Source organism: Protopterus annectens, chromosome 3.part0 (assembly GCF_019279795.1).
Source record: "Protopterus annectens isolate FY-2018-M chromosome 3.part0, PAN1.0, whole genome shotgun sequence".
NCBI classification, from domain to species: domain Eukaryota; kingdom Metazoa; phylum Chordata; order Ceratodontiformes; family Protopteridae; genus Protopterus; species Protopterus annectens.
In genome coordinates this window covers 490,732,154-490,758,200 of record NC_056731.1, presented here as the reverse complement: position 1 = coordinate 490,758,200, position 26,047 = coordinate 490,732,154, and the positions used below count along the sequence as shown (strand labels likewise).

Sequence of the window (26,047 nt, the reverse complement as noted above, 5' to 3'; positions counted from 1 at the left end):
GGTAGTTCATGGGTAGAGAGTTTTTACCATAGGGGATGACGCTGCACTTTTTGGCATTGAGCTTGAGGCCATGGCTCTGACACCAGGCATCTGTCTCAGCGAGGCCCTTCTGTAGGATGTCCACATCATTTGGGGACTTGACTATGGCTCGTAGTTTGCAGTCATCTGCGAACTTCGTTAGCCAGAGGCCTTCTGTGTTAGCCTGTACTTCAGAGAAGTAGATATCAGACAGGAGAGGTCCCAGGATGGAACCCTGTGGTACTCCACTTGTCACTGCTTTGAGGTCAGATTTGGAGTCTGCAACTTTTACAGTGTGGGTTCTGTCAGTGAGCCAGTTGGCATCCCATCTTGTGACGTAGGGATTTATATGTGTGTGTGTGTGTGTGTGTGTGTGTGTGTGTGTGTGTGTGTAACATGTCCCAGTAAGGGATAGCAAATGGTTAGTTAATTTGCTCAGGCTCAAACTCTGTACCTTTGTTGCATGAAAGAAGAATCCAAATCCTCTACCCCAACTACCAAGCTGTTAAAAAAAATTAAGTTTCAAGGAATTTAGTTTCAAGTTAATTTTCAAAGAATTTAGTTTCAAGTTCATTTTCAATGAATTGAGTTTCAGGTGTATTTTTCAAGAAAATGAGCTTCAAAGAAAGATAAATCTACTGCTGCTCCCGCTAGGTCTGTTTACAATGTGCATCTGTTTTGTTTAGCAAATGCTAGCACTATTGTGCTATAGAATTTAAAAGCGTTGTTAGTAGCACAACAGGTAGTATACTTGCTTTTGATGCAGAAGGCTTGTAGGGTCTACTCTCACAGCATGTAACTGGATTGCTGATACTGTGTTGTACTTTAAGGTGGGGCGGGCTGCAGTCCTGAAGATGTCCCCTTTTGAATGAGATACCCAACAACTCTGAACCTGTTGTCAGTTTGCCATTCATTCCCTATTGCAATATTACCAGCTTACCATTTTTTGATGTATCATAGGCAGATTATTTTTCAAGGGCAGCAGGCAGTGAATTTGTGTATGAAACACTGAAATATAAAGCTGTTTTCTAACAGCAATCTCTTCATTAGTTCCGGTCATTAAAATATTTCATGTGGATTTATTCAGATGACTTTTACTTCTTACTTAGAGATTGTCCAGATTGACTGATATTGGTGGTTTGTAATGACAGAAGTTTGAGTGGAATTTTATGGTTGACATTTTCTGTAATGGGCAGTTTTGTCATTATTGGTTCATATCTTTTGTTTCATTACTTACTGTGCTGCGGTAGCGTTGTCGCCTCACAGTAAGACGCTGTCCGGTTCGATTCACAGCTAGAGCATCTTCTGCGTGGAGACATGCGTGAATGGGCATACCTTCGTTGAAGGTTGTGCATCAGGGCTGGTAACTCGGCACGTAAAAATCAACTACCAATCATTAGTGGACTGGAGTTCCGCTGTGGAGACCCCTAACCGGGAAAAGCCGAAAGACACAAACAAACTTACTGAAAAAGTGTTCAAAACTACAAATTTAAAACACGGTCTAACAAGTGGTGTTTTATTATACAAGGAATGTAATTTAATACAATCGGGAAGGTGAATCAAAGAACACATACATGTATGCATGGCACTAAAAATGTGTGTAAAGGCATTTGGTTTGAAAACAGCCTAAGGGTAAATTTAGTCCGCCACTGGCCAGATGCATTTTCTTTGAATATGGGTTCCAGTGATGTTTCAATGAATGTGAGTTTCAAGGGCAGAGAAGTTTTAATGCCAAGTCTGTTTTCAGAGTAAGACTGTATTGCTTTGTTTAGCAAATGTGTATCAGTGTTTGTGCTATAAAATTTGAAATAAAAGTTTTAAATTAAATCCAAATGTCTGTAATTATTGAAGAAGTAAAGCAGAAAACAATATGCACGTTGAGAGGTTTGAACAGTGTTTATGGTAACTGGAGAAAATAGCCAAGTAATGGGACACTGGAATGGCTGAAGGACGGTTGCGTATTAGGGGTGAGGGGGTGATCCATAGCCCTGCCTAAGGCCCATGATCTGGCTCTGTTCTCGAGCCCTCATTATAAACACGCTTTGACTAGAAGAACTTTCCTGACCGATCATTAAATGAAATTAGAAAATAGAAAACTTAATAGTAATGTCTTGTGATGTATCCATATTTTCTTTGTGCAGTGCTTTACATAAAATTGTGTGCAGTGCTTTACATAAAACATCAGTTAGATTGGATAAACCTATTGGCTTGTGTGCAGTGCTTGACACATAGAGACAAAAAGAACTGTCCATAGATTGAAAAGGAGAGGCTTGCAATGATTTTTAGAGTAAGAAACAAATCTTAACTGTAGATGTGATTATGTCAGTCTCGCCTTTATTCTCACGTGTGGGTCGGAACCCTTCTCGGCTAATTCTCCAGCAAAGTTCATGAGCCTCATTCTTTACCCATAATGCATTCCCCTAGTTAACTCAGATCTTGTTTGCTGCTCAGCGAAGAGGTTTCATCAGCTATAGCTCTGGCCTAAGTACAATTTTTCACTTCTATATTTTTCTACCATCATTTAACTTTATGGTTTAAATTCTTTAAATATCTTATTAACCTAACTTCTTTACCCAGCTTTCCCCCTTTACACATCCGTTTAAGTTAGAGGGCGCTTAGGAATGTGCGTTTTAGTTAGAGGACATTCCTTACCTTCCCTGTTGAATGCCTGTTAATGCTAAATACTACTTAATCCTTTAATAAATATATAAAATTATAATATAGAACTTTCTTCTTGTAGCATATTTTTATTTCTTCTTTGCTTGTAGCATTTGTTTCCTGTGTGTGTGTGTGTGTGTGTGTGTGTGTGTGTGTGTGTGTGTGTGTGTGTGTGTGTGTGTGTGTGTGTGTGTGTGTGCACGCGCGCACGCGCGCATGTATGTGAGTGTGGTTCAAGTACGTTTAATTTAGAGGATTTACCTCTTCTGTGAGCGCTTCTGCTATTTTATGACTATTTTTCTTTCTTTCTTGGCATTATGTCCCAAAAAACAAAAAAGTAAGCCTTTAGGCTTCAAGAAGTGTGAAAAGTGCAATAAGAAGATGCCCCTTGGCGATTCACACACTGTGTGTGTGTGTGTGTGTGTGTGTGTGTGTGTGTGTGTATTGTTTGGGGTCTCTTCCTTTGCAGGAATTGTGTTCCATTTGCCACAGCTGTAATCAGCGGATGTTAATGGAACGCAAAAATAAACTGATTTTAAAAGGCCTTTTGAAAATGTCTTTCTCTGAGGCTATATCCTCTGATCCTTCTAAAAAGCCAACCAGAATACCTTTATCGGAGCCGAGATCCTCATTGGAGCTGAAGCAGAAGGCTCTGAAATTGATGGACCAGCTCCAACACTCCGGAGTGGGAAGCTGCGTTGGCACCAATGACTTCTACTACTCATGGACACAGGCGCTGATCTCCTTCCATTGTGAAGATTTCTTCCAGGCTCCCTTCTCCGCTTTTAGCTACGTCAAGGTCACCTACCCTGTCTACTAGGTCTACCAGGGGTTTATCTGATTGAAGACGTGGATAGGATCGTACAGAGACTTTTGAAGACACCTGCTTTGGCCAGACTTCTCGTGGATGTGAGCTTAAAGTAGTCAGAGCAGTCTCAAACCCCCTCTTCTGTGACAGTTCCTTCTCTGATCCGTCCTGCTTTGGAGCTGGAAGATTCTGCTATCCAGGTTGTGTCTGTGTCAGGTCCAGGACCCACAAACTCAACTTCTGCCCTGAGTGTCTCTGTGCCTTCGGAGCAGGAGATCTCTAGGAGTCTAAACTCCCCTGTCATGTCTATGGAGACTTGTCGGATCTCTTTGGATCCGACCATGCCTCTGAGAGCCTCTGCAGGGGTGAGTTATACTCCTACCTCTGCTTTGCAGCTGCTCTCTTCTGCTCTGGAGATTCCTTTGGCTCCGATGACTTGTTTGTCAGATCTGGGGACTTCCTCCGAGGAGGGGGGGTCTGCTTTCAGAGTAAAGAGGAGGGCATTGACTTCTTCACAGTCTGGGACAGAATCTTTTTTGGTTCTTCCTTCCTCTTCAGGCAAGGTGTCTTTGTCTTCTTGTGAGCCATCTCCACAGGTCCGCAGAGACATTAGGCCTCAGGATATGCCTCAGGGTACTGTCCCCTGTTCTGAAACCTCTCCAGAGTATTCCACTGAAGAGGTCTCTCGGAATAAGACATGCAAGAGGAAGCATCTGGACTCAACCGGAAGAGTCTATCACATCTGACCCTGACCTTAGTGGGAGCAGAAGGGTCCCCACAATCACCTCTTGATGATGTCTATTTCAGAGACATCGTGCAACTATTAAAACAGAGAGGTGATTGGCAGTCCTCCACCCCTTCTGCTGAGGAGTCTGTCTTCCTGAAGCCCTTTGTGTCTTGCCCATCAACTTCTTGGGTGACTCCTCGTTTTGATAAGCTTGTGGAATTAATCTCGCTTAAGACTTGGGAGACTTCAGACACCATAGACCCCACTCATAGGAGGCCAAATAAATACATCACTGCCCCCCAAAAAAATGTGTTTTCTTACAAAAAGTGTAGGGGTTGATGCCATGGTTGTGGTGGCAGCCACTAAATAGGAACTGTCTGAGATGAGTACCTCTTTCCATCCTCCTAATAAGGACTCTAGGACCATGGATAGATATAGGAAGTGCATCTTCGCATCAGTGACCTTTGCTTTGTGGTCACTGAATTATCTCACTCACTTTACCAGACTGCAGAGGGACCTGATTAAAGAATTATCAGACTCCTTCCAAGGAGCTGTAGCTGATGTAGTGGCAGAGAAAGTCAATACTGAGCTTGCTAGCTTGAATTCAGTAGTCAACTCGTCCATGAGACATTTCTTCTGCGACTGATGGAACTAGTAGGACAGCAGGCTCAAGTATTTCTCGTAGGAGGCAGGCCTGCATGCATCTTTGAGATTTCGCGAGCACTTCAAGTCTTCCTTCATTAACGCCTTTTTTGATGGCTCATCCCTTTTTGGATCAAAAGTGAAGGAAGCACTCACCAAGTGTGAACAAGAGGGTAAGCCATTATCTGCAGTTGGAGTGCGTTTTTCCACTCCTACTACACAGTTTCCCCAAGGGTCACAAAGGTAGAGTGAAGATGTGGTTCAGAAAATCTCAGAGGACTTACCAAGACACACGAGGCGAAAATTCCCCCAGAGGCAGGGGGGGGAACAATAATGGAGGATGCCACCCTCGCGGCAGGGGGGCCTGCAAAACCAAGGCTCCAGAGAATCTTTCTTTGGGAGGCCTTTCCAGTGATACTGAAGGAGTGCCCGATTGCTCATCTGTAGAGGCACTGTGGGGGCAATTGTCCCTGCACCAAGAAACCTGACTAAAGGTAAACAACAGATGGGTGCAGGACATAATATCCAGAGGCTACATCAATCCCTTCTCCCTTCCTATCCCCAGAAACAAAGTGGTTCCAGATGTTCCACCCAGTCAAGAGGAACAAGCAACTATACAAATTCAAAAGTTGCTAACAAAAAGAATCATCCAAAAAGTCCCTGCATTACAGAGAGGATCCGGAACTTACTCAAAATTCTTTTTAGTTCCAAAAAGAACAGGAGACTAGAGGCCCATCTTGGATCTCAGCAATCTGAACAAATCAATAAAAAAGGCCAAGTTCCAGATGGTAACACTGCAGTCGATACAACAATTTCTGGAAAAAGACAGTTGGATGTGCTGTGTAGACCTTAACGATGCCTACTACCATATTCTAATGGACAGGCGGTCCAGGAGGTTCTTGCACTTCCAACTAGGATCCAGTCGCTTACAGTTTCAAGCTCTGCCCTTTGGTCTCACTACAGCCCCCAAAGTGTTCATCAAATGTATGGCACTGGTAGTGGTTCACCTGAGATGCTAAGGAATCCACTTGTTTCCATACTTGGACGACTGGCTCATATCTACCCCGACCAGGTATCACTTACTCCAATCAAGGGATTATGTCCTTCAACTCTGCTCCTCCCTGGGCATTATTGCAAATTACGAGAAATTTGTGCTAGAACCATCGCAAACCTTACTATTCATAGAAGCAGAGATGAGCACTAGCACTCAGATAGAAAGACTTTCACAAGACAGGGTAGATGATCTCAGTCATCTTGTCAGGGTTCTTATGAAGTCCAAAGTCACTGCAAAACTAGTTCTCCAGGTCCTAGGAAAAATGTCTGCTTCCATCATACTAATTCCTCTAGCTCACCTCCATGTGAGGGCTCTCCAGTGGATGCTGCTTGCTCTGTGGTCAATCGTGGAGCTTCCACTGTCTCACAAGATCACTATGACCAGTGCCTGCAAGAAAGACCTCCAGTGGTGGATCCACTCACCGTCAGTACTTTGAGGCTGTCCCTTTATTCCTCCACAACCTCTGGCTACTGTGACCATGGATGCTTCCCAGATTTGGCAGGAGGGGGCATTTTCTCAGGAAGACTGTTCAAGGCATCTGGCAAGATCATGAGGCTCACTTGCATATAAATGTCCTAGAGATGAGAGCAGTGCTTCTAGGGTTGCAAGCATTCCAGGGCTCTCTTCCTATAGGAAAAATTGCAGTCCAGGCCGACAACATGTCTGTAGTTTGGTATATCAACAGACAAGGAGGAACCAGATCGTACCCACTTCATCGAGAAGCTCTCATAGTCTGGCATTGGGCGATAGCCGCCAACTGCTTTTGTAATAGCAATGCACATTCCGGGCAAATCCAGTGTCATTGCGGACAAGCTGAGCAGAGCCATTCTGTGGCAGCACAAGTGGTCCCTCAATCAGAAAATAACAGAAGTGATCTTCCGCAAATGGGGCTAGCCTTACTGGGACCTTTTTGCCTTTTTGCATCACCCAACAATGCCAAAATGCAGCAACTACCAATGGGGAGTCACCAAGGGATGCACTTCTTCATGATTGCCCCCCAGGACTTCTGTATGCCTTTCCTCCAATCCCTCTAATTCCAAAGCTCCTACAGAAAGTGGGTTTGTTGGAGACGGCCATTATCCTAATTTCCCCTTACTGGCCTCGTCCAATCTGGTTTCCCTTTCTTCAGCCTCATCTCCAGGACAAGCTCTGGATTCTGGACCTTCTGACACACCATTGGGGATGGTTCATCCCAACCTAGACACCCTGAAATTGACAGCTTGGCTGCTGCAGTTCCCCTAATTGCCAGGTTTCCATCCCCTCAGTCAAGCCTATCATTTTATCATCCTATAAACCTTCTACTTGGAAACGTTACAGAAGCAAATGGAAGAAGTTTGTTATATGTGCAGACTATAAAAAGATAGATCCTTTTACAGCAGCAGTTCATTCCATGCTGCAGTTTTTGTGTGAGATCTTCAGTGATGGAGCAGCGGCAGCCTCAATTAAAGTTCAGCTAGCCACAATCGCTAATTTTCATATTGGAGAACGTGACCATCCTATCATGTCACATAGACTTTGCAAAGCATTTTTGAAAGGCATGGTTATGCTAAGGCCTCCATACATACATCCAGTGCCCCCTTGGGATCTAAGTTTCATCTTATTCAACCTTATACTTCCCCCTTTTGAGCCCTCAGCCACATGTGATATGAAATATCTTTCATGGAAAACATTGTTCTTTGTAGCAATTACTTCAGCTAGAAGGGATCCGAGTTGCAAGCCTTGTCCATTAAACCTCTTTACCTAGTCTTTCACAAATATAGGGTGTCATTATGCACTAATCTATCCTTTCTACTCAACGTTGTGACAGACAATACCATTAACCAATCTATAGACCTTCCAGTTTTTCTTCCTAATTTTCAAAACAAAGGAGAGTATTCCTTGCATCTCCTAGCTGTTCATAGATAATTACATTTCTCTCTAGACAGAACTTCGGAATTCAGGAGATCAGACCATCTTTTCATTTCGTATTCTGATACAAGGAAAGGTCATCCAGTTTCAATAGTCACATTATCCAGATGGCTTTCATCATGCCTATCCCACATTTACAATTCTAAAAAGAAAGCCCTCCCAAATGTTGCTAAAGCTCATTCCAATAGATCTCTGGCCACGTCTGCTGCCTTTCATGCTAGACTACCATTGGATAACATTTGTGCAGCGGCTACTTAGGCAAGACTTCATACCTTTATTACTCATTACAAAGTGGATATGGCCTCTAGGAGTAGAGCCTCCTCTGGTTTTATGGTTCTTGAGGAATATTCTCCCATGAGCCACCCAAGAGTTCAGTTGCTTGGGACGTGGTCCCACACGTGAGAATAAAGGTGAGATTGACAACATCCCATAGAGAAAGTATGTTCTTACCATAATGTTCCATGTGTGTGGTCCATCTCATCCTTTATTCTCACAACCCCTCCTCCTCCCCCTGCCTAAACTCCTGAGAGGCTAGTTAAAAACAGGAATTCAGCAGAGCCGTATAGCCTCATAGAATATACTCTTTTCAGTCTGGTTCTAATTTTATAGCAGTAGGTATTTCCATTTTTCTATACATCAGCAAATTGCTAACGTGAACCATTTTTATGTGCTGCTGGGGGGCGAACAAGATCTAAGGTAACTAGGGGAATGCATTATGGGTAAAGAATGAGGCCCACAATCTTTGCTGAAGAGCTCAAACTGGAGAAATGACCAAGACGGTGCCGACGCATCGGATCCAACCCACAAGTAAGAATAAAGGACGAGATGGACAACACACATGTAACATTATGGTAAGAACATAACTTCTTTTTATAGCTGCAGACTCGCATTAGAACACAATACAATCTACACATCCCATTGGTTAGTGAGCTGAAAGTTTATACTGCATTCATTGCATTCAAAAGGAAAGCTGATGATAAATCAGCTGGACCATTGTCAGATCGACAGATTTAATTGTGAAGAAATCCACACCCAGTGGTGTCCAGAGTTCAGAAATACATGAGATATTTTCAGTTTTTAGCAGGTCTGAATTCACTGTGGCCATGTTGTGTGGACAACAAGTTGTAAGCCAGCACAAGTCAAATGTTTATGCAGCTGAATTGGTGGTGTCTTTCTGATGCATCTTCCATGAATTGTTTGGCATGAAGTTGTATGTGATTGTCTAATGCGTGAATGCGGACATCCAGGAGTTAGTAGTCAGTTGTACTGCATATCACGTACAATGGAAATATTGCTTATGCTCCATTGTGCCCATGGAAATATCCAGAGAAACATTGGACAAGACTTTACATTAGGTTATGTAAGTAAAAACCTGTTTCAGATTGTAGTACATCCTGTTTTGAAGTAGATGGGGTTGAAGCTCTGTAACCATTTTCCTTCAAAGCCACAAACTGAACATTGTGCTCATGGAAAGTTAAAAGTTATCCTATCATGCAAAGAATTTCTAAGGAAGTATTATATTATTCAGTTTTGATCATATCAAAGTAAAAAATGTTTAAGGAAGAGCAAAATTAAAAGCATCATCATTCTTCCATTTTATTTATTTGCTTCTTTGTTGAACTGTGAAATTCTATATCAAGTGTCCAATTTTGCAGAATCACTGGGACAGAAACTCCATTGACAACATACTGATAGAGGATTTCATTAGTTTCACTGCCCAAATTGGATCAGTTTAGTATATGTATGAGCCAAATACATACCAGAATAAAGGCAAAAGATTCAAAAGAGAGAGAGAGGACATATCATCTGCAACAATTTGTCTGCTGAGCAGAAACAGAATGAAAGAAAAGTAAAATACAATCACTTGTTATGCACTCAAACTGAACACACAAAACTGACACATAGATGTCCCCAAAAAGGTTGCCACTCATTGGCTACTCATTTGAAATGCATGGAAAAAAACAAGAGTCAGAAATGGAGGGTATAAGAGAGTTAAGTGATGCAGCAGCTTAAATTACTCTTTCCAATGAGTAAAGAACCTTCCTGAGAGCATGTTTAACTGATTTTCTATTCCATAATTTTGATACAATGGAAGAGGTAATAGAGCCTTCAGGAGTGATTATGGACCAATGAGGTGTGTGAGAGAGTTGAACTTGCAGATGTGATTTTACAAGAGGGCTCATAGCATCGATGTTGGGCTGAATAGTAGGGCATGTTTGTTAGTATAGAGCAGTATGTACAGTTCTGAATTGTGTGTTTTGGTATTGGTTACACTCTAACCAGTATGCGTCTGTGGAAGATGCATTGATAGGTTCTGGATGGTTCTGGAAGACTGACCAGAGGCAAATATGACTGTCATTTTTTCATGCTTACTCCATTTCAGAAGATTGACCTGAATGTAGGTTTTTAAGAATGTTAGAAATATGTAAGAGGCAGGGGGAGTAGATGTGCACTAACTGTTGTAATTCCCTTATAACCTGTAATGAAATGTTTGACCCAAAAGAGGAGATCTAGTTTCTGATTTGTCTTGGGGATGAATGATTTGACACTGTGGTCAAATGTCAGATCCTGATCTGCAGTGGCACCAAGTAGCTTTAAGGAGATGACCACTTCAAGGCGATACTTGCAGATAGTGTACTGGAATGAGGGATGTTAGAAAGGCCATTAGTGTTAAAAGTAGAATGCATGCTAGTAGTTTTATCTGCATAGACTCTACAAGCCATTTTTCAGTGTAGAAGAAGCTGGTTTAAAGTTGTGAGGAAATTATTTGGATAATAAAAGTTATAAATAATAGTATAACATCATCTTTGTCATACTAGTTGTACCTAGTAGAGTCACATTAGAAGTTTTGTTAGCACAAATGTTAGAGTCATGGGAAGTATGGGTAATTGGGGCACATCCTGGGGAATTTTAAGTGGTAAGGAGACCCTATCAGTCCATTGGATGACTTGTGCTCCTCAGGGAAGTTTGAAACGCATCAAATAAACTGATGTGAAAAATTACAGTAAGGCGGTACGTGACCAGGTTAGAAGTCATGCTGAGTGATGAAAAGAAGATTATGCTGCAACAGGTAATAAAGAAATTGAACGTGCATACATTTCTCAGGAAAGTAAACTATATTGTCAATCAGATATACACAGCAGTGCAAGCTGAACGGAATTACGTCATTTTGGTCCCCGTGCAAGACATAACAATGAACACATAGTTTGAATGACAGTAAGACTAATGCACATACAGTAATAATTAAAATATTAACAAAACAATATATTACCAGAATTAGAGAGGAAGGTATTAGACAATATTATACTAGTAGGTATTGGAAGACTGTGACTTCACATTGCGATTGCTTAGAATATTGCTCTTCATCAGTTGTATGATATATTCTGATGTTCATATTGCTAAAGCCCACTACTTTTCTGTCTCATACCAACTCATAATTCTTTCTAGCATGTCGAAGGGTCAGATGCTGGTGTCCTCTCCTGCCCAGTTGGTGAATCTGGGAATTCTGAGACAATGTTACAATTGCCTCATGTACACGGACAACCCTCTCCTCCTCCCACATAACACTAACACTTGTGAGAGATGCAGCTATTTAGCCAGACTGGAGGCTGAGCTCTCTCAACTCAGGACTGGCAAGACCAGGCAGGAGGAGAAGGCAACTACACACACCACAATACCAGTCTCGCATAACTCAACCACACCACTGAATCAAACACATAAACACACTAAGACATACTCGGAGGCTCTGAGTAAAAATTTACCTAAACAGCAGAGGCCTCCAAAGCAGAGACCCAAGCAACTGCAAACTCAATACACCACACAAACAACACATAAACAACAAAATCAGTGTGCAAAGCAGTCACTGCCCTTAAGGCCAAATACAACACCAAACATAGTTGTCATAGGTGACTCCATAGTCAGACACACTGACGTCCCGCTCACCAGACTGAGTAAGGAGAAGGTCACAGTAAGCTGCCTGTCGGGCGCTAGAATCCGCCACATAACGCAAGCACTCAGGTCTCTCAACAGCAGGTACAAGTACGACTCAGTCATTGTCCACGCTGGTGTCAACGACCTGAGACGTACCTCCTTGGACTACATGAAAAGAGACATTGAGGAGCTCTCTGATTATGTAGCCCAGGCAGGTATGACCTTGACCTTGAGCAGTATCCTACCTTCACCTAGAATGATGCCACAATACAGTGATAAGATGATCAGCTTTAATAATTGGCTTAAATTCTGGTGTCATTCAAAGGGGATCCAATGTCTGTCTGCCTGGGATGACATGCTGGACAAGCCACGCTGCTCAAGGGACGGCTTGCACCTGTCACCCCTAGGCTTCCGGATATTGGCAAAGGCTCTTGCCACCCCATAGTGCCTTTTTTAGGCAAGGCTCAAATTCTAAACCTACCACCCTAGAACACAAAAAAGGAAAAAAACTAAGGGTAATGCTGCTCAATGCCAGAAGTCTCAATCTCAAGATGCACGCACTCGAGGCCCTTCTCAGTATGGAGAACATCGATGTCTGTGCTGTGACAGAAACCTGGTTCAAGGCTCCTGAGAGCACCCCAGCACTATCAGGTTTCACCTCATATCATGCGTTCCGGCCCCAAAATCCGAAAGGAAGGGGGGTGTCCATATTCATAAAGGACACCCACACCTCAAGGTTGGTGGCAGTGCACAATGCATCGGAGACCATCCAGGTGCAATTAACCATAGGCAAGACTGCTCTGCAATTTGTAGCATGTTACAGGCCACCCTCTCAAACTCAGGAACCTCACATGGCCTTCCTGAAAACATTGGAGGGGATAAATGTATCTCCAAACACCATCATACTAGGTGATTTCAACTACCCTAATATAGACTGGGAACACTACTCAAGCCCAAACACTCTAGCCCAAAGGATCCTGGAGTTCATAAACTCAAATGCCATGGAACAACTAGTCACCATCCCCACAAGAGGAGAAAACATACTTGATCTCATCATCACGAACATGGGATCACAATGTTCAACACCGGAAGTATACCCCTCACTGGTGAGATCAGATCATAAACTAATCTCGCTGGAGGTCCTCATCCCGCCCCACCTGAAATAAAAAAGACCACAGTGAAAAACTTCTCAAAGGCCGACTTCACACTTCTAAAAACTAGCGTGGTCTCCTTTAAGGCCCCTGAGCCAGTGGTAAACATTACTCAAACCGCTGAATCACTTACAAATGCCTTCTACCAGCACCTACAGGACTGCATGGATCAGGCAATCCCAAACAAAACTAAGACTCTTTGTACCAAAGGCAAGCGTCCAGTCTGGTGGACCCCAGCCATAAACAAGCTCTACAACAAAAGGAGGAAGCTACTACAAGATAGAGCAAAATCCTTGAAAGGTAAGACACCTTTGATCATTATAAGTAAAAAAACTAAGAGCTCTCATAAAATCATCCAAGGCAAATTTTGAGAGAAAAATCGCCAAGGACTCAAAAGAGAATCATAAGGCCTTCTTTAGCTATGTTAGAAACCTAGGAGAAAACTCCCAGATATGCTCAGAATTAGTTCAAAATGATGTGAAGACTACTGAACCTACACACATTGCCAACATACTGGCTGACAGGTTCCGTGCAAACTTCTCCCCCCCAAAAGGAGAGATATCTATACCAGAGGATTGTAGCCCCCCAAACATCTCCAACGCCCAGGTGAGAACTGCCCTCTCCAAGGCAAAAAACGCAGCATCCATGGGACCGGATGGTGTCCCCGGCTGTGTGCTCCATGAACTCAATGAGGAATTAAACCCGCAGTTAGGACAGCTGTTTAATCTTAGCCTCACCTCAGGATACGTACCCAAGGAGTGGCGCATGGTGACTGTGGTCCCACTTCACAAGGGCGGTGCCTCCACCGACCCTGGTAATTACCGTCCCATTAGCTTGACAAGCCTTATCTGCAAAGCCATGGAGAGGATCATAATGGAACTCATAAATAAAGACATAGGGAACTTGCAGACTTTGGATCCAACCCAGTTTGGCTTTGTCAAAGGCAGATCATGCCTTTTAAACTTGGTTGATTTTTTCGAGACAGTCACCAAGGCCATTGATGAGGGAAAGGCAGTCCATACAGCCTACCTCGACCTGGCAAAGGCCTTCGACACAATACCCCACTCAGGTATCATCGAAAAACTCATCAGCTTGAATGTAAACCCATACATCACAAGATGGGTTGCAAACTGGCTAAGTGACAGAACCCACAGGGTCAGAGTTGCTGGAGCCATGTCAGACTCAAAGCCTGTCACAAGTGGTGTCCCACAGGGCTCAGTCCTGGGTCCACTCTTGTTCGGCATCTACTTTTCTGAAGTACAAGCAAACACAGGAGGGTTATGGCTGACAAAGTTTGCAGATGACTGCAAACTGGGCGCCATAGTCGAAAACACATCTGACACAGATATCCTTCAGAAGGGCCTCACAGAAATGGATAACTGGTGCCAGAGCCATGGCCTAAAGTTAAACGCCAAGAAATGCATAGTCATACCCTTCGGGAAAAACAACCCCTAGCTACCATATAGGTGGCAATCCACTGAGCACAGAAAAAGTCATCAGGGATCTGGGGACCCAGGTTGACAGTAGCCTTTCGTTTGACACTCATGTTGCTAAAGTAGTTAGGAAAACCTTCTACATTGCCCACCTGATCATGAAGGGATTCACATCTAGATCAAGGGAGGTCATCGTCCCCCTGTACTCATCACTCATTAGACCTATGATTGAGTACAGTGCCCCATTTGGAATGTATCTGACCCGACACCTGCAGCAGCTGGAAAGGCCCCAAAAGTTCCTCACCAAAAGGATAAAGGGTCTCAAAAATATGTCTTATGCTGCCCGACTGAAAGAACTCCAGCTCTATTCAGTCTCATACCGCTTGCTCAGAGGTAACCTGTGCCTGACATATAAGGCCATGTCAAACCCAGATTTGATGAATATGCTTCACCTCAAAAAATCTAGATCCCTCAGAACCACAAGGGCGGGAGACTTAAACCTTGACACGGTTATTAATAGAACATGCTGGAGGGACAAATTCATCACCCAGAGACTCCCTATGCTGTGGAACAAAATCCCGGTACATGTGAGGCAGAGCACCTCGCTGGCCTTGTTCAAGAGGAATCTTGACCAATGGATGGGAGATCGCAGATATACCCCAGGGATTACTTCAGTGTCACTGCTTGACAGAGGCACAGAAAAATAATAGGCATAGTTTTATTCAAACTAAAGGGGTGGCGAAAGCCACATAACTATGGGCTAGGCTTATAAATGCCCTTGGGCAGATAGCCTAGTATGAACCTATGAACCTATGAACATGTATGGAGGGGTGACTCACTCCTGACTGTTGCACAGACTTAGTTCCAGGATTTAGATAAAAAAATTAGAGAAGAGCGCAATGCGATGGAAAGGTTTCCTTTAAGTCCTTGTGCATCTTCCTCTAGGGTTTTATTTGCTTGATGTCTTAAGCCTGATTGTTGTTTCCTGTGATTGTCTGTAGTGCCTGTGGTAGGAGAGTGCACTGATGTGGAAAAAGAATGGAAGAGAAAATTTGCACATTAAAGTGTATTTTGCTCATTATTCTAGTAAGTGTGATCTCAGATTTAGTGTATACCAGTAAGAGATTGGGGGGGGGGGGTGCAAGAGGACTTGCACTACCAAAGAAAAGTACTTTTTTATGCTTTTTAGGTTGTTATTTTCTCTACAAGTAGTTAAGGAAAACACAGAAATTATCAACAGTAGTATACAAATCAATGGAATATAGGCATCATAGTTAAACTGCTTAAGAGCTGGTATGAAAGCAGAGGAGTTTATGATAATGGTAATATTTCTATATTTTAACATATGATGTACTAGAACTAGATGGATTTATGATCCCTTGTCTAATGGATAAACATAACCAGCAATACAAAGAAAATTCATGTAAATCAAGTCATGCAAAAGTAGTACCATGATAATGCAGTGAAATTGCATGTGTTTAGACGAGTGAACTAATAACTGTGTGAAATTTTGTCACTAGAAAGAAATGGAATCATGGTCAAATAATGGGGGTATGATTGATTTGATCCTGAATCCTGTACTGTTGAATTCAGTAATGGGAGAATTGTGAAGACCTGTTGATAGAATTTTATAAGGGAAATGGGGATTTTATTTCCAAGGAGGACTGATGCTATGCTCTGTGCGTTCATGAATCCAGGAAAGATGCCCGTAGACGTTGCCACTGACTTAACTGAGGGAGAATGTTTGTAATATTTCAGTTCCTAGTTCTTGTTTATTAACTAGAGGTGAAGTGAAGAGCTCTACGAGAGTCAAAATACCACCTTCATGTTTTAAAGACTATAATTACAAGTATTTCTTGCAAGATCCAAGTATTGTAAATAGGTAATAGTATTTTAGACTTTATGAAGGAGGAATGTAGCAATATGTAATGCAAGAATATGCCAGTATCCATTTTGTTTGCCTTGCTTGTTTCAGAAAATGTACATGTCAAGAACCAAGCACCTGGCAATTATACATAAAAATAGACTTTGTGTAATTTCTTGTTCAGCATTACACTCTGTGTAAGTCCTTGTTAAACATTTGTGTAAGTCCTTGTTCAGCAACAGGCGCTGATAGCCTGCATAACCACCGGATAACATGCAGTAAAATGCTGTAATCTTTAAATATGTGTATGCCACTCTCGTGTAATATATTTCTGTTATCCTGTGCAGAAATACAGATTCCCCAATAACAACACCGCAACATATTTAAAATGAGGGGCAAGTCAGCTACTTCTAACAATCAGAAGTTTGCTAGGGGCTGTAGTCAGGAGCAACTCATTCCTGTGGTGTTAGCTCTTTTTTAGTGTTAGAAGTATTAGTACTGGAGGTTGTCTTTCCCCTTTAACCCACACAACTACAATTTTTATGATGCAGAGTGGGGGTATATGGAGTACTGTCCTATCTTACAATCTCCAGAAACTGACAAAGCATTACAGTAGAAGCCTTCAGATTGTACTACCACTGTAAAATCAGGCAGCTACACAAAAACACTAGTGCAATGCAATATTTTCCATTCTCATCCATCAGCTGACCTAATTTTACTTTTGCAAACTGCTAGAAATGCAGCTGCTCTTCTAACTGTACATTTGTCACTGTTGCTTGGAGTAAAAATCATTTTATTCTACTTTGGGATATCTTAGCCTCAGTTTGTACTCATTCCAAAAACCTATCACAATATTAAGTTCTGTTTTCTTTTGCAGCACTTTCAGTATATACTTAAAATTTAATATGGTTTTTGTAGTGCAAAGCAGACTTATTAAATGCAATTATGAGCTGCAATTACTTCACTCACTGCAGTTAGTTTATTGCTTGGAGTGAAAGAAAATGTATTCTTCTTTGTGGTACCTTAGGTACTTGAAAATTCAAGTACAGACGGGCTATCAGTGTTAACATACGTTTTTCTTTGCAGCACTAGTAGTTTATACTTGTAATTTAATATGGTTTGTCTATTGCAAAACAACCTTCTAATTCACATATGGGTTGTAATTACCCAGCTCAGTGCAACTAATTTATTTATTTATTAATTTATTATGTACCTTGTTGTTTGGGTTGGTGTTTCTGGGTAGAGCCTATGTACACATGGGGAGAAGAGTACCAGTGAAATGTATTAACAAGATATTGCAACAAATATAGCATACTTCATGGAACACAGCAGTTTTCAGTGTAACAGAAATTATTTCACTGTACATAAAAATAACCTAGCATACCTGGGGCATATGTTTAGATGCTGGCATACATAATGTTGACTGTTATGAGTTCTGTTGTGTGAGGATTATTGACTGTTAAGTTCTGTTGCATGAGGATTTCATAAGTTTGTGTCTTGTGAGAATATAGTTACCATATCACAAAATACAATAACTGTGCCATGGTCTGTAATAGAATAGAACATCTGGAACATTTGCAGATAACAGTAAATAAATAAATCATTTATAATTTTGGTCAGTGCAGTGATAAGTTCTGTCAATCTATTTTTACAGTATTTTGGATTTGTGCTGTATAGAACTTTACTGCCGAAGGACTGCAGCAGCCCGACATCTCTCTCTTCCCCATTAAATGGAGTTCATGATCGTGCCTACATCACAGTGGATGGGGTAATAACTTTTTCTAATTTGTATGCTTATGTAACAAAACTATGTAAATACAGATTTATCTGGACTGTTAACAGCTGTCATCCACAATATACAGTGATGGCATTGCAGCACTTCTGTAAAATGTTCTGTATTGGCTGTAATGTTGTTTCATAAACAGATAAAGGTAGGTGGAGGGATGGAGAGAGAGAGAGAAACATAGGGTGTGTGTTTACACATAGTCATTTTAATGCATTAACAATATCTTGGGTAATTCTGGTATTCCTTACTGATTTTTTTCTATTGTCCAAGAATAACATGCAGTAAAAATGTGAAATTCTCAACGTGGATTGTATGTTACAACTTGCTCTGTGATAGTCTTTGAAGTAGCAGTAGTTATACTCTTACCTATATGTCTTCTTTGCACCTTTACTTGTTAATGCATTTAAGTCACTGATGAATATGATGCATGTGTTAGGGGTAGTGTTAAAACCATATAGGTGCATCCTAGTTTTAAGCTTCTTACACTATCCTAGAACCATTTTAGTTCCCCCATGCACCTACAGCTTACCTCACTCCATCCATAGTCAATCTATTGTAGGTCTGGCTATTCACCCTACCACTATGGATCCAGACCTGGTGTTTGGTTTAGGCCATCCAGACTAGGCATCATCTTGGAAACCTGCCCTGCAAGGCGTAGCAACCACTACTGTGTACTTCCCAGAGAAGGATTGGTGTCACAGGTAGATCAGGCCTCATCTTTACATAGAGATGACCAGAACTGTAAGATTTGTTTATCTCCTATACATTTTCAGGGAAGCATACATGCTGTGACACAGTACATCTTACAGCAGCCCCTGCTACATCTGTAATGCCTAACAGTTGCATCCAGTTAGGGGTCAGGTGGAGGTGGTGTCATGACAACATTGCCTAGTCCCTCCCTCTGGCTAAGGAGAGTTGCATGATGTGCCTGGTCCCTGTTCGCTCTGACTGACCCTTCTGTTGACTTCTGTCTCTTTCTGATCCCAGGTCACCAGTGACACATGCTCTTACCTCCATGCAATTAGGCCAGCATACATAAACACCTTTTACTTGAGTTCCCCTTTTGTCTTAGTCTGCAGTTTTAAACTTTGAGAAATCGATGTTGAATTCTTTGAGCTAACCAAGCCTGCTTTTTTTTTTAAATATTGCTTTTGATTATTTTGGCTAAGTACATTTATGAAATTCTTTCCTGTTGGACAGGGAAACTTTTTTTTGGTGTTCTACAAAACAGGACATAGTATACTCAGGAAAAAATTTCTTCTTGAGCTGCTTAGGTAATAAGTAGTGAAGAAATCAGCATACTTAACTTCTGGTGTCAGAGTATCAAATGTACATTTGACTATTTATATACGAGGATCTTAAGAATCCTGTCCTTACATTTCCATATTAGTTTGTAGCCATTATATTTTATGTACAAATAATCCAGAGGCAGGCAGAACAAGGATATGTTGAATTTGCAATCCACAACAGACAAGGGTGTTAAACGTGGGCGAATTTGTGGTTGCCCACCTATTCATCCAAAATACATTTAAATAGAGTAAGAGAAGAACTTTGCTTTATGTGGAATGGTAGATGGTTCCATGTTAGTGGAATTCTCTGTGATACATATCTGTCCCTCCAACATGTTCTGTTTGTGTTGCAGAAGAGATCACGATCTTTTGAGTGGGTCTTTATGCCATCAATGGACTTGTGAATCTGTAACAAATCTGGCAGGATAAGGTCTTTTGAGACTCTGTACTTGAGGCAGAAGTTTCCTATCATTAGCCTGTATGATACTGAGAAAAGGGACAGTGCTTTTAGATGGTCTGCATGGCTTCTGATTTAGGCACTTGATCTTCTTAGTGAAGAAGCATTGTGGTTTTTCCATTTGTGACAAGTGTTTAGATAGTACGTACTAAAAAGGACATCATACTTAATGATCAGCCTGAGTGCCAAGTAAAATGGAATGATTAAGAAATTGTCGAAACAAATATATATCACAGGAAGTTCAAATGCTCGGCAGCGAATTAACCACAGCAGTCACAGCAGTCACAGTAACTCACTTTCTTCCACGCTGTATAAAAAATGCTTCCACAGCTATAATGGACCGTTTATTGAAGGTTACAAACAGCAGTACACCACGAAAATGACCAGTACACCAACATCCACTGATTTTCCACCAAACAGTTACATAAAACGAATGTTTACCCGGGTTTCGTCCGTTATGACGAACTTCTTCAGAATACTGTTCCCCTGCTTTCCTTCCTTTAAATACACACAAGTCCCACCCCAATTAAAACAATTAGTCACCTAAAACAATTAACAATTAACTATTAAAAACTCCTTTTGGTGTCTAAACACCATCCCTTGCCATAATGGCTGTTTTTTAAAAATAAATGATGATGGTAATAATGGTAAATAATGTTATTTGTATCCTCATAAATCAAGTATGGGTTTTCTTATGTCTTATCATCTTATATATCACATAAATTATCATTATGTACATCCATATTATAAAAATGAAAAATATAAATATTTATGTATACATATAGAATGAGGAACATTCATGCATTAATATTTAATACATGAATGTGTCTTCTTAACATAACTTATGTATTGTATATTATTGTGATACACAAATTAATAAACATTTCATTATTCTGTATTATTATTACATTTACTTACATAAATATCCAATTCATTGTTAATAATTATTGATGTTAATTAATGTGTCCTACCCTTAATATAATTACTATTTAGAATGGGCTTAATGCTACAATATTCATTTAATCCTGGCCAATTGTAGGCATTTAAAAATATTTGCCATCTTAATTCATTGATGTCTAAATCATATTTAGTACATTTTCCATTTACATCATATTCTACATGCTGGATAACACAAAATTTAAAAGTGTGATTTCTATTTTGTTGTACATGTCTTGCCAGGGCATTCGTAGTTTTCAAATGTTGGACATCCAGCAGGTGTTCTTTAATTCTACTCCTAAAATGCCTGCTGGTTTTGCCAACATAGAATGCCCTGCAGTCTTGACATATTGCGACATAAACAACATTTGAAGTAAAACAATTAAAATGTTCTTTAATCCTAATATTTTGATGGTTTACCAGAACTCTGTTGCCTGTACATTGAATGTATTTACATACAGTGCATCTGCCACATTTAAAATTACCCACTTTCCTATTCGTTTTAGTTGATAATGTATTTCTTTCAAAAAATTGCTTAAAGGCCATATCTTTTCTATATACAAATTTCACTTGTCCCTGAAGTGTTTGCGCCACTGTATTGTCATCTATTAACATTCCCCAATTTCCCTTAATGATGTTCTTTATGATTTCATAGGTGTCATCAAATACTGAAATATATAATGGTAAATGATGTTTTTCAGTTATTGGGTTATTATTATTCACGTTGTTTATATTGTAACCATGGCTCAATATGGGTTCATATATTCCCTAAGTCTCTTGTTCCTAACTTCTTCAAGTATATTTTCACAAAATGTGTCAGGGTATCCCCTATTTGTGAACATAGCAGCCATGAATTTAATTTCTTTAATAAACTCATCTTCCTCACTGACCATTCTGGCCGCCCTGACCATCTGGCCTTTGACCACAGCTTTTTCTGATGGTCAGGGTGCCAGCTGTCATAGTGAAGGTAAGAGTTGGAAAATGTTGGTTTCCTAAAATATTGGATTTCAAATTACCATTATCTTTATTATGTGTAATTTTAACATCCAAAATGTAACTTCCTGATCTCCAATGGTATGTGTAAATTTTAAAAATCTAACGTTGTTATTAATGTATTCCAAGAATGTATTTAATTTCTTTTTATTTTTATCATGATCCCAGATGATAAAAATATCATCTAGGTACCTTAAGTATAGTTTGATATATTTCCAATATTCACTCTTAAATACAAAATTTTGCTCCCAGTATGTCATTATGAGATTTGCATACATGGGGGCACAAGCTGCCCCCATTGCTACTCCATCTGTCTGTTTATAATAATTTCCTTCAAAACATATGAAATTATTATGCAATACTATGTCCATAAGATTAATTAGTGTGTTAATTTTGGTTTGTTCAGATATTCTAGATTCAAATAGCTGCTCTTCTAACCATATTAATCCTATGTCATGTGGAATACATGTAAATAGATTGCATACGTCCACTGTGACAAATAAGTCCCCACTGTTCATTTTTGTCTGATTTAACCTACCCAGGAAATCCCAAGAATCTTTGGTAATGTGGGGATATTTAACTATACATTTCTTAAAGTGATGATCCAAATATTGTCCAATGAAGCATGTTTTGCTTCTCTTACCATCAACTATAGGCCTAAATTGTAAGTTGTTTAAACCCTTATGAATTTTGGGTATTCCAAAAATTCCGCTTATTACTGGATAGTCATTTTTCAAGTATGTGTATTCTTCCTCAGAGATTTCCCCCTGCATCAACATGTCTTCGAGTAGATTGTCTATTCTTTGATTAGCTATATGAATTTCATTTAAACTGACTTCCGAATATGATTCACTGAATAACATATTTGTCATATAAGATGTATAATCCCCTTTATCCGTTATGACAACCCCATTACCCTTATCGGGTCTCATTATCCTGATGTCCTTGATTCCTAATATATAATCAAATATCTTCTGTTGTTCTTTTTCCATATTAGTATGTATTGGTTGTTTGTATTGCTTGTAAAACTTCCTTATATCTCTTTCTGTTATTTTCTCAAAGAGAGCTATTTTTCATGAGTCGGGGTTGAACACACTAGGTTTAGACAATTTGTTACTTTGTTCAATAATTTCCACTAGTTGTATTATTGAAAAACATTTTTAGATTCAGTTTCCTAATGAATAATTTCAAATCAATGATAGTGTTAATCACTCTACCCTTTTGACATGGTACAAAGTTGAAACCCATTGAGAACAAGTTAGCATGTTCACTACTCATAACACTCTTCGAGTAGTTGAATATTTTAAAATCACCTTGAGTGTTTGTTGTTATTATTGGGTTACTCAAAAATTCACTCCCAGTTAGTTCAGTGTCCATATTTGAAAAACACTGAGAATTTTCATTAATATATTGTTCAGGGTTTAAGTCAATGTAAAAGTTGATGGGAATAATTACTTCCATACTTGTTTGAGATATGCCCTTTACTTCACCCACTATTTGGTTAGAGTCTTCCTGTATATAATTCTGTTCTCTTACATCCATAATTTCATATGTGGATAGGTTTAATAGTGCACTTTCCCCCTCATTTTGTTCTTGTATTCCTTTATTCATTATTCTATTATCTATATCTACAAACATTTTTTCATATTCTAACCCTTGACAACAATAAACTGTTCCTGCTTTTTGTGGGGTAACATTTCTTTTTAAAGTAAAATTATTGTCACAGTTAACGCTTGGTTTGTCCAAATACATTACAATATTTTGGTCATTCTCTCTTGTAACTTGCATATTCATATTTTTTCTCAGGTCATTATTCAACCCATTAATAACATACTCATTCATACCATTAGTCTTATCACTACTCATAACATTCTCCCTACACAATTGCAAATCAATATCTTCATTGTTAATTATAAGATTTTCATGTTTACCTATCCATTTTCTGTTATTGGCGGTGTGTTTGTAATTGTCCATTCTTCGGTAATGAAAATCACCAACAAAAAGTTCACCATCATTGGGATAACAATCCGTATGAAGCTTGGAAATATCATGTCCATAAGTAGTCGGGCTCCCTTCCGTTAACCTTAACATGTCGATTGTCCCATTGTTACTGTTATTTACCCTATTTTTCATCTGCGGTTCTTGTACCCTTGCTTGTCGTTTTTGGACAAAAAATCTTTTTTAGGTCGCGCCCCTGTGTTCCTTAAGTCCCCGACTTCCGTATGTTGTCCTCGATTATGGAGCCTCTCAGATTCTTCATTCCATCCTGCATTGGTTTCGCCATGATTAGGTTCTTCAGTGTATTCTGTATCGGAAATGACGTCATTCATTTCCGGTTCATATCTTTTTCGTCTACCTTGATTTAAATTGCCATGGTAACGGGTGGAGCGTTGGGTTTTTGGATAAATATCCCCCGTTTCATATCTATGTAAATCTCTCGTTATTTTGGAAAGTTTTTTATTATATAAAGTGTCACAAGTATGGTCAACATCCCGTATTATATGGGTATAATTTGTATAAAATTGCTCGAACATTAGATCTTGACTAATGTCCTGATTTAAACTTTCCAGTTCTTTTGAAATATTCTCTATTTTCAAATTGTTATATTTAATCATGATTTCCATTAATTTAACACCTGATTCATTGAATAAATCATGCAATTCATCCAACATTTTGATGTTATCCTCGCAACCATTGGGGTATCTCCAAAGGCGCAAACCTTTGGGGACCATGTTAAGTTCAATATTTTTTTGCAGGTAACTGTTTTCCAACTGTAGCCTCTTGAATTTAAAGAGTTTCATTTCAAAAACTCTTAACATCTCTTGCATCGTTGTGTTACTATGTTTGGGTGAAGAACTTCTAGGTTTGTTCCCCATGCTAAACGAATAGTTATTGTGCCGCCATGCTTGGTCATAGTTTGTTCTTATAGAATGCACCTTCTCACCGTCATTTCGCTGTCCTTGGGTGCCCGTGTTGGGCATTGATGGTGTTGCCTGCGTTAGAGGTATCCCAAGAGTGTCAATTGTTGAGTTATTAGAGACTAAATTGTTTTTATCCAATATCTGGTGTATAAGAGCCGAATGCTCTTTGAGCTGTTCCCGTATCTGCTGTAGCAACAACCCGGTATCCACCGGCACTGGAACATCCTCGCCTTCCATACCTCCAAAACTAAGAAATTGTCGAAACAAATATATATCACAGGAAGTTCAAATGCTCGGCAGCGAATTAACCACAGCAGTCACAGCAGTCACAGTAACTCACTTTCTTCCACGCTGTATAAAAAATGCTTCCACAGCTATAATGGACCGTTTATTGAAGGTTACAAACAGCAGTACACCACGAAAATGACCAGTACACCAACATCCACTGATTTTCCACCAAACAGTTACATAAAACGAATGTTTACCCGGGTTCAGATCCTATGACGAACTTCTTCAGAATACTGTTCCCCTGCTTTCCTTCCTTTAAATACACACAAGTCCCACCCCAATTAAAACAATTAGTCACCTAAAACAATTAACAATTAACTATTAAAAACTCCTTTTGGTGTCTAAACACCATCCCTTGCCATAATGGCTGTTTTTTAAAAATAAATGATGATGGTAATAATGGTAAATAATGTTATTTGTATCCTCATAAATCAAGTATGGGTTTTCTTATGTCTTATCATCTTATATATCACATAAATTATCATTATGTACATCCATATTATAAAAATGAAAATATAAATATTTATGTATACATATAGAATGAGGAACATTCATGCATTAATATTTAATACATGAATGTGTCTTCTTAACATAACTTATGTATTGTATATTATTGTGATACACAAATTAATAAACATTTCATTATTCTGTATTATTATTACATTTACTTACATAAATATCCAATTCATTGTTAATAATTATTGATGTTAATTAATGTGTCCTACCCTTAATATAATTACTATTTAGAATGGGCTTAATGCTACAATATTCATTTAATCCTGGCCAATTGTAGGCATTTAAAAATATTTGCCATCTTAATTCATTGATGTCTAAATCATATTTAGTACATTTTCCATTTACATCATATTCTACATGCTGGATAACACAAAATTTAAAAGTGTGATTTCTATTTTGTTGTACATGTCTTGCCAGGGCATTCGTAGTTTTCAAATGTTGGACATCCAGCAGGTGTTCTTTAATTCTACTCCTAAAATGCCTGCTGGTTTTGCCAACATAGAATGCCCTGCAGTCTTGACATATTGCGACATAAACAACATTTGAAGTAAAACAATTAAAATGTTCTTTAATCCTAATATTTTGATGGTTTACCAGAACTCTGTTGCCTGTACATTGAATGTATTTACATACAGTGCATCTGCCACATTTAAAATTACCCACTTTCC

The 26,047-nt window shown here is 39.7% G+C and overlaps 1 protein-coding gene across 1 annotated transcript in view; it reads left to right on the top strand.

Annotated features, from left to right (window-relative positions):
• Positions 1-26,047, top strand: part of GLB1 (galactosidase beta 1) — a 1,256,403-nt gene that overhangs the window by 910,924 nt on the left and 319,432 nt on the right. The window contains exon 13 of the mRNA XM_044064915.1: positions 17,848-17,961. Coding sequence (XP_043920850.1) covers positions 17,848-17,961 — 114 coding nt within the window. The remainder of the gene's footprint in view (positions 1-17,847; positions 17,962-26,047) is intronic.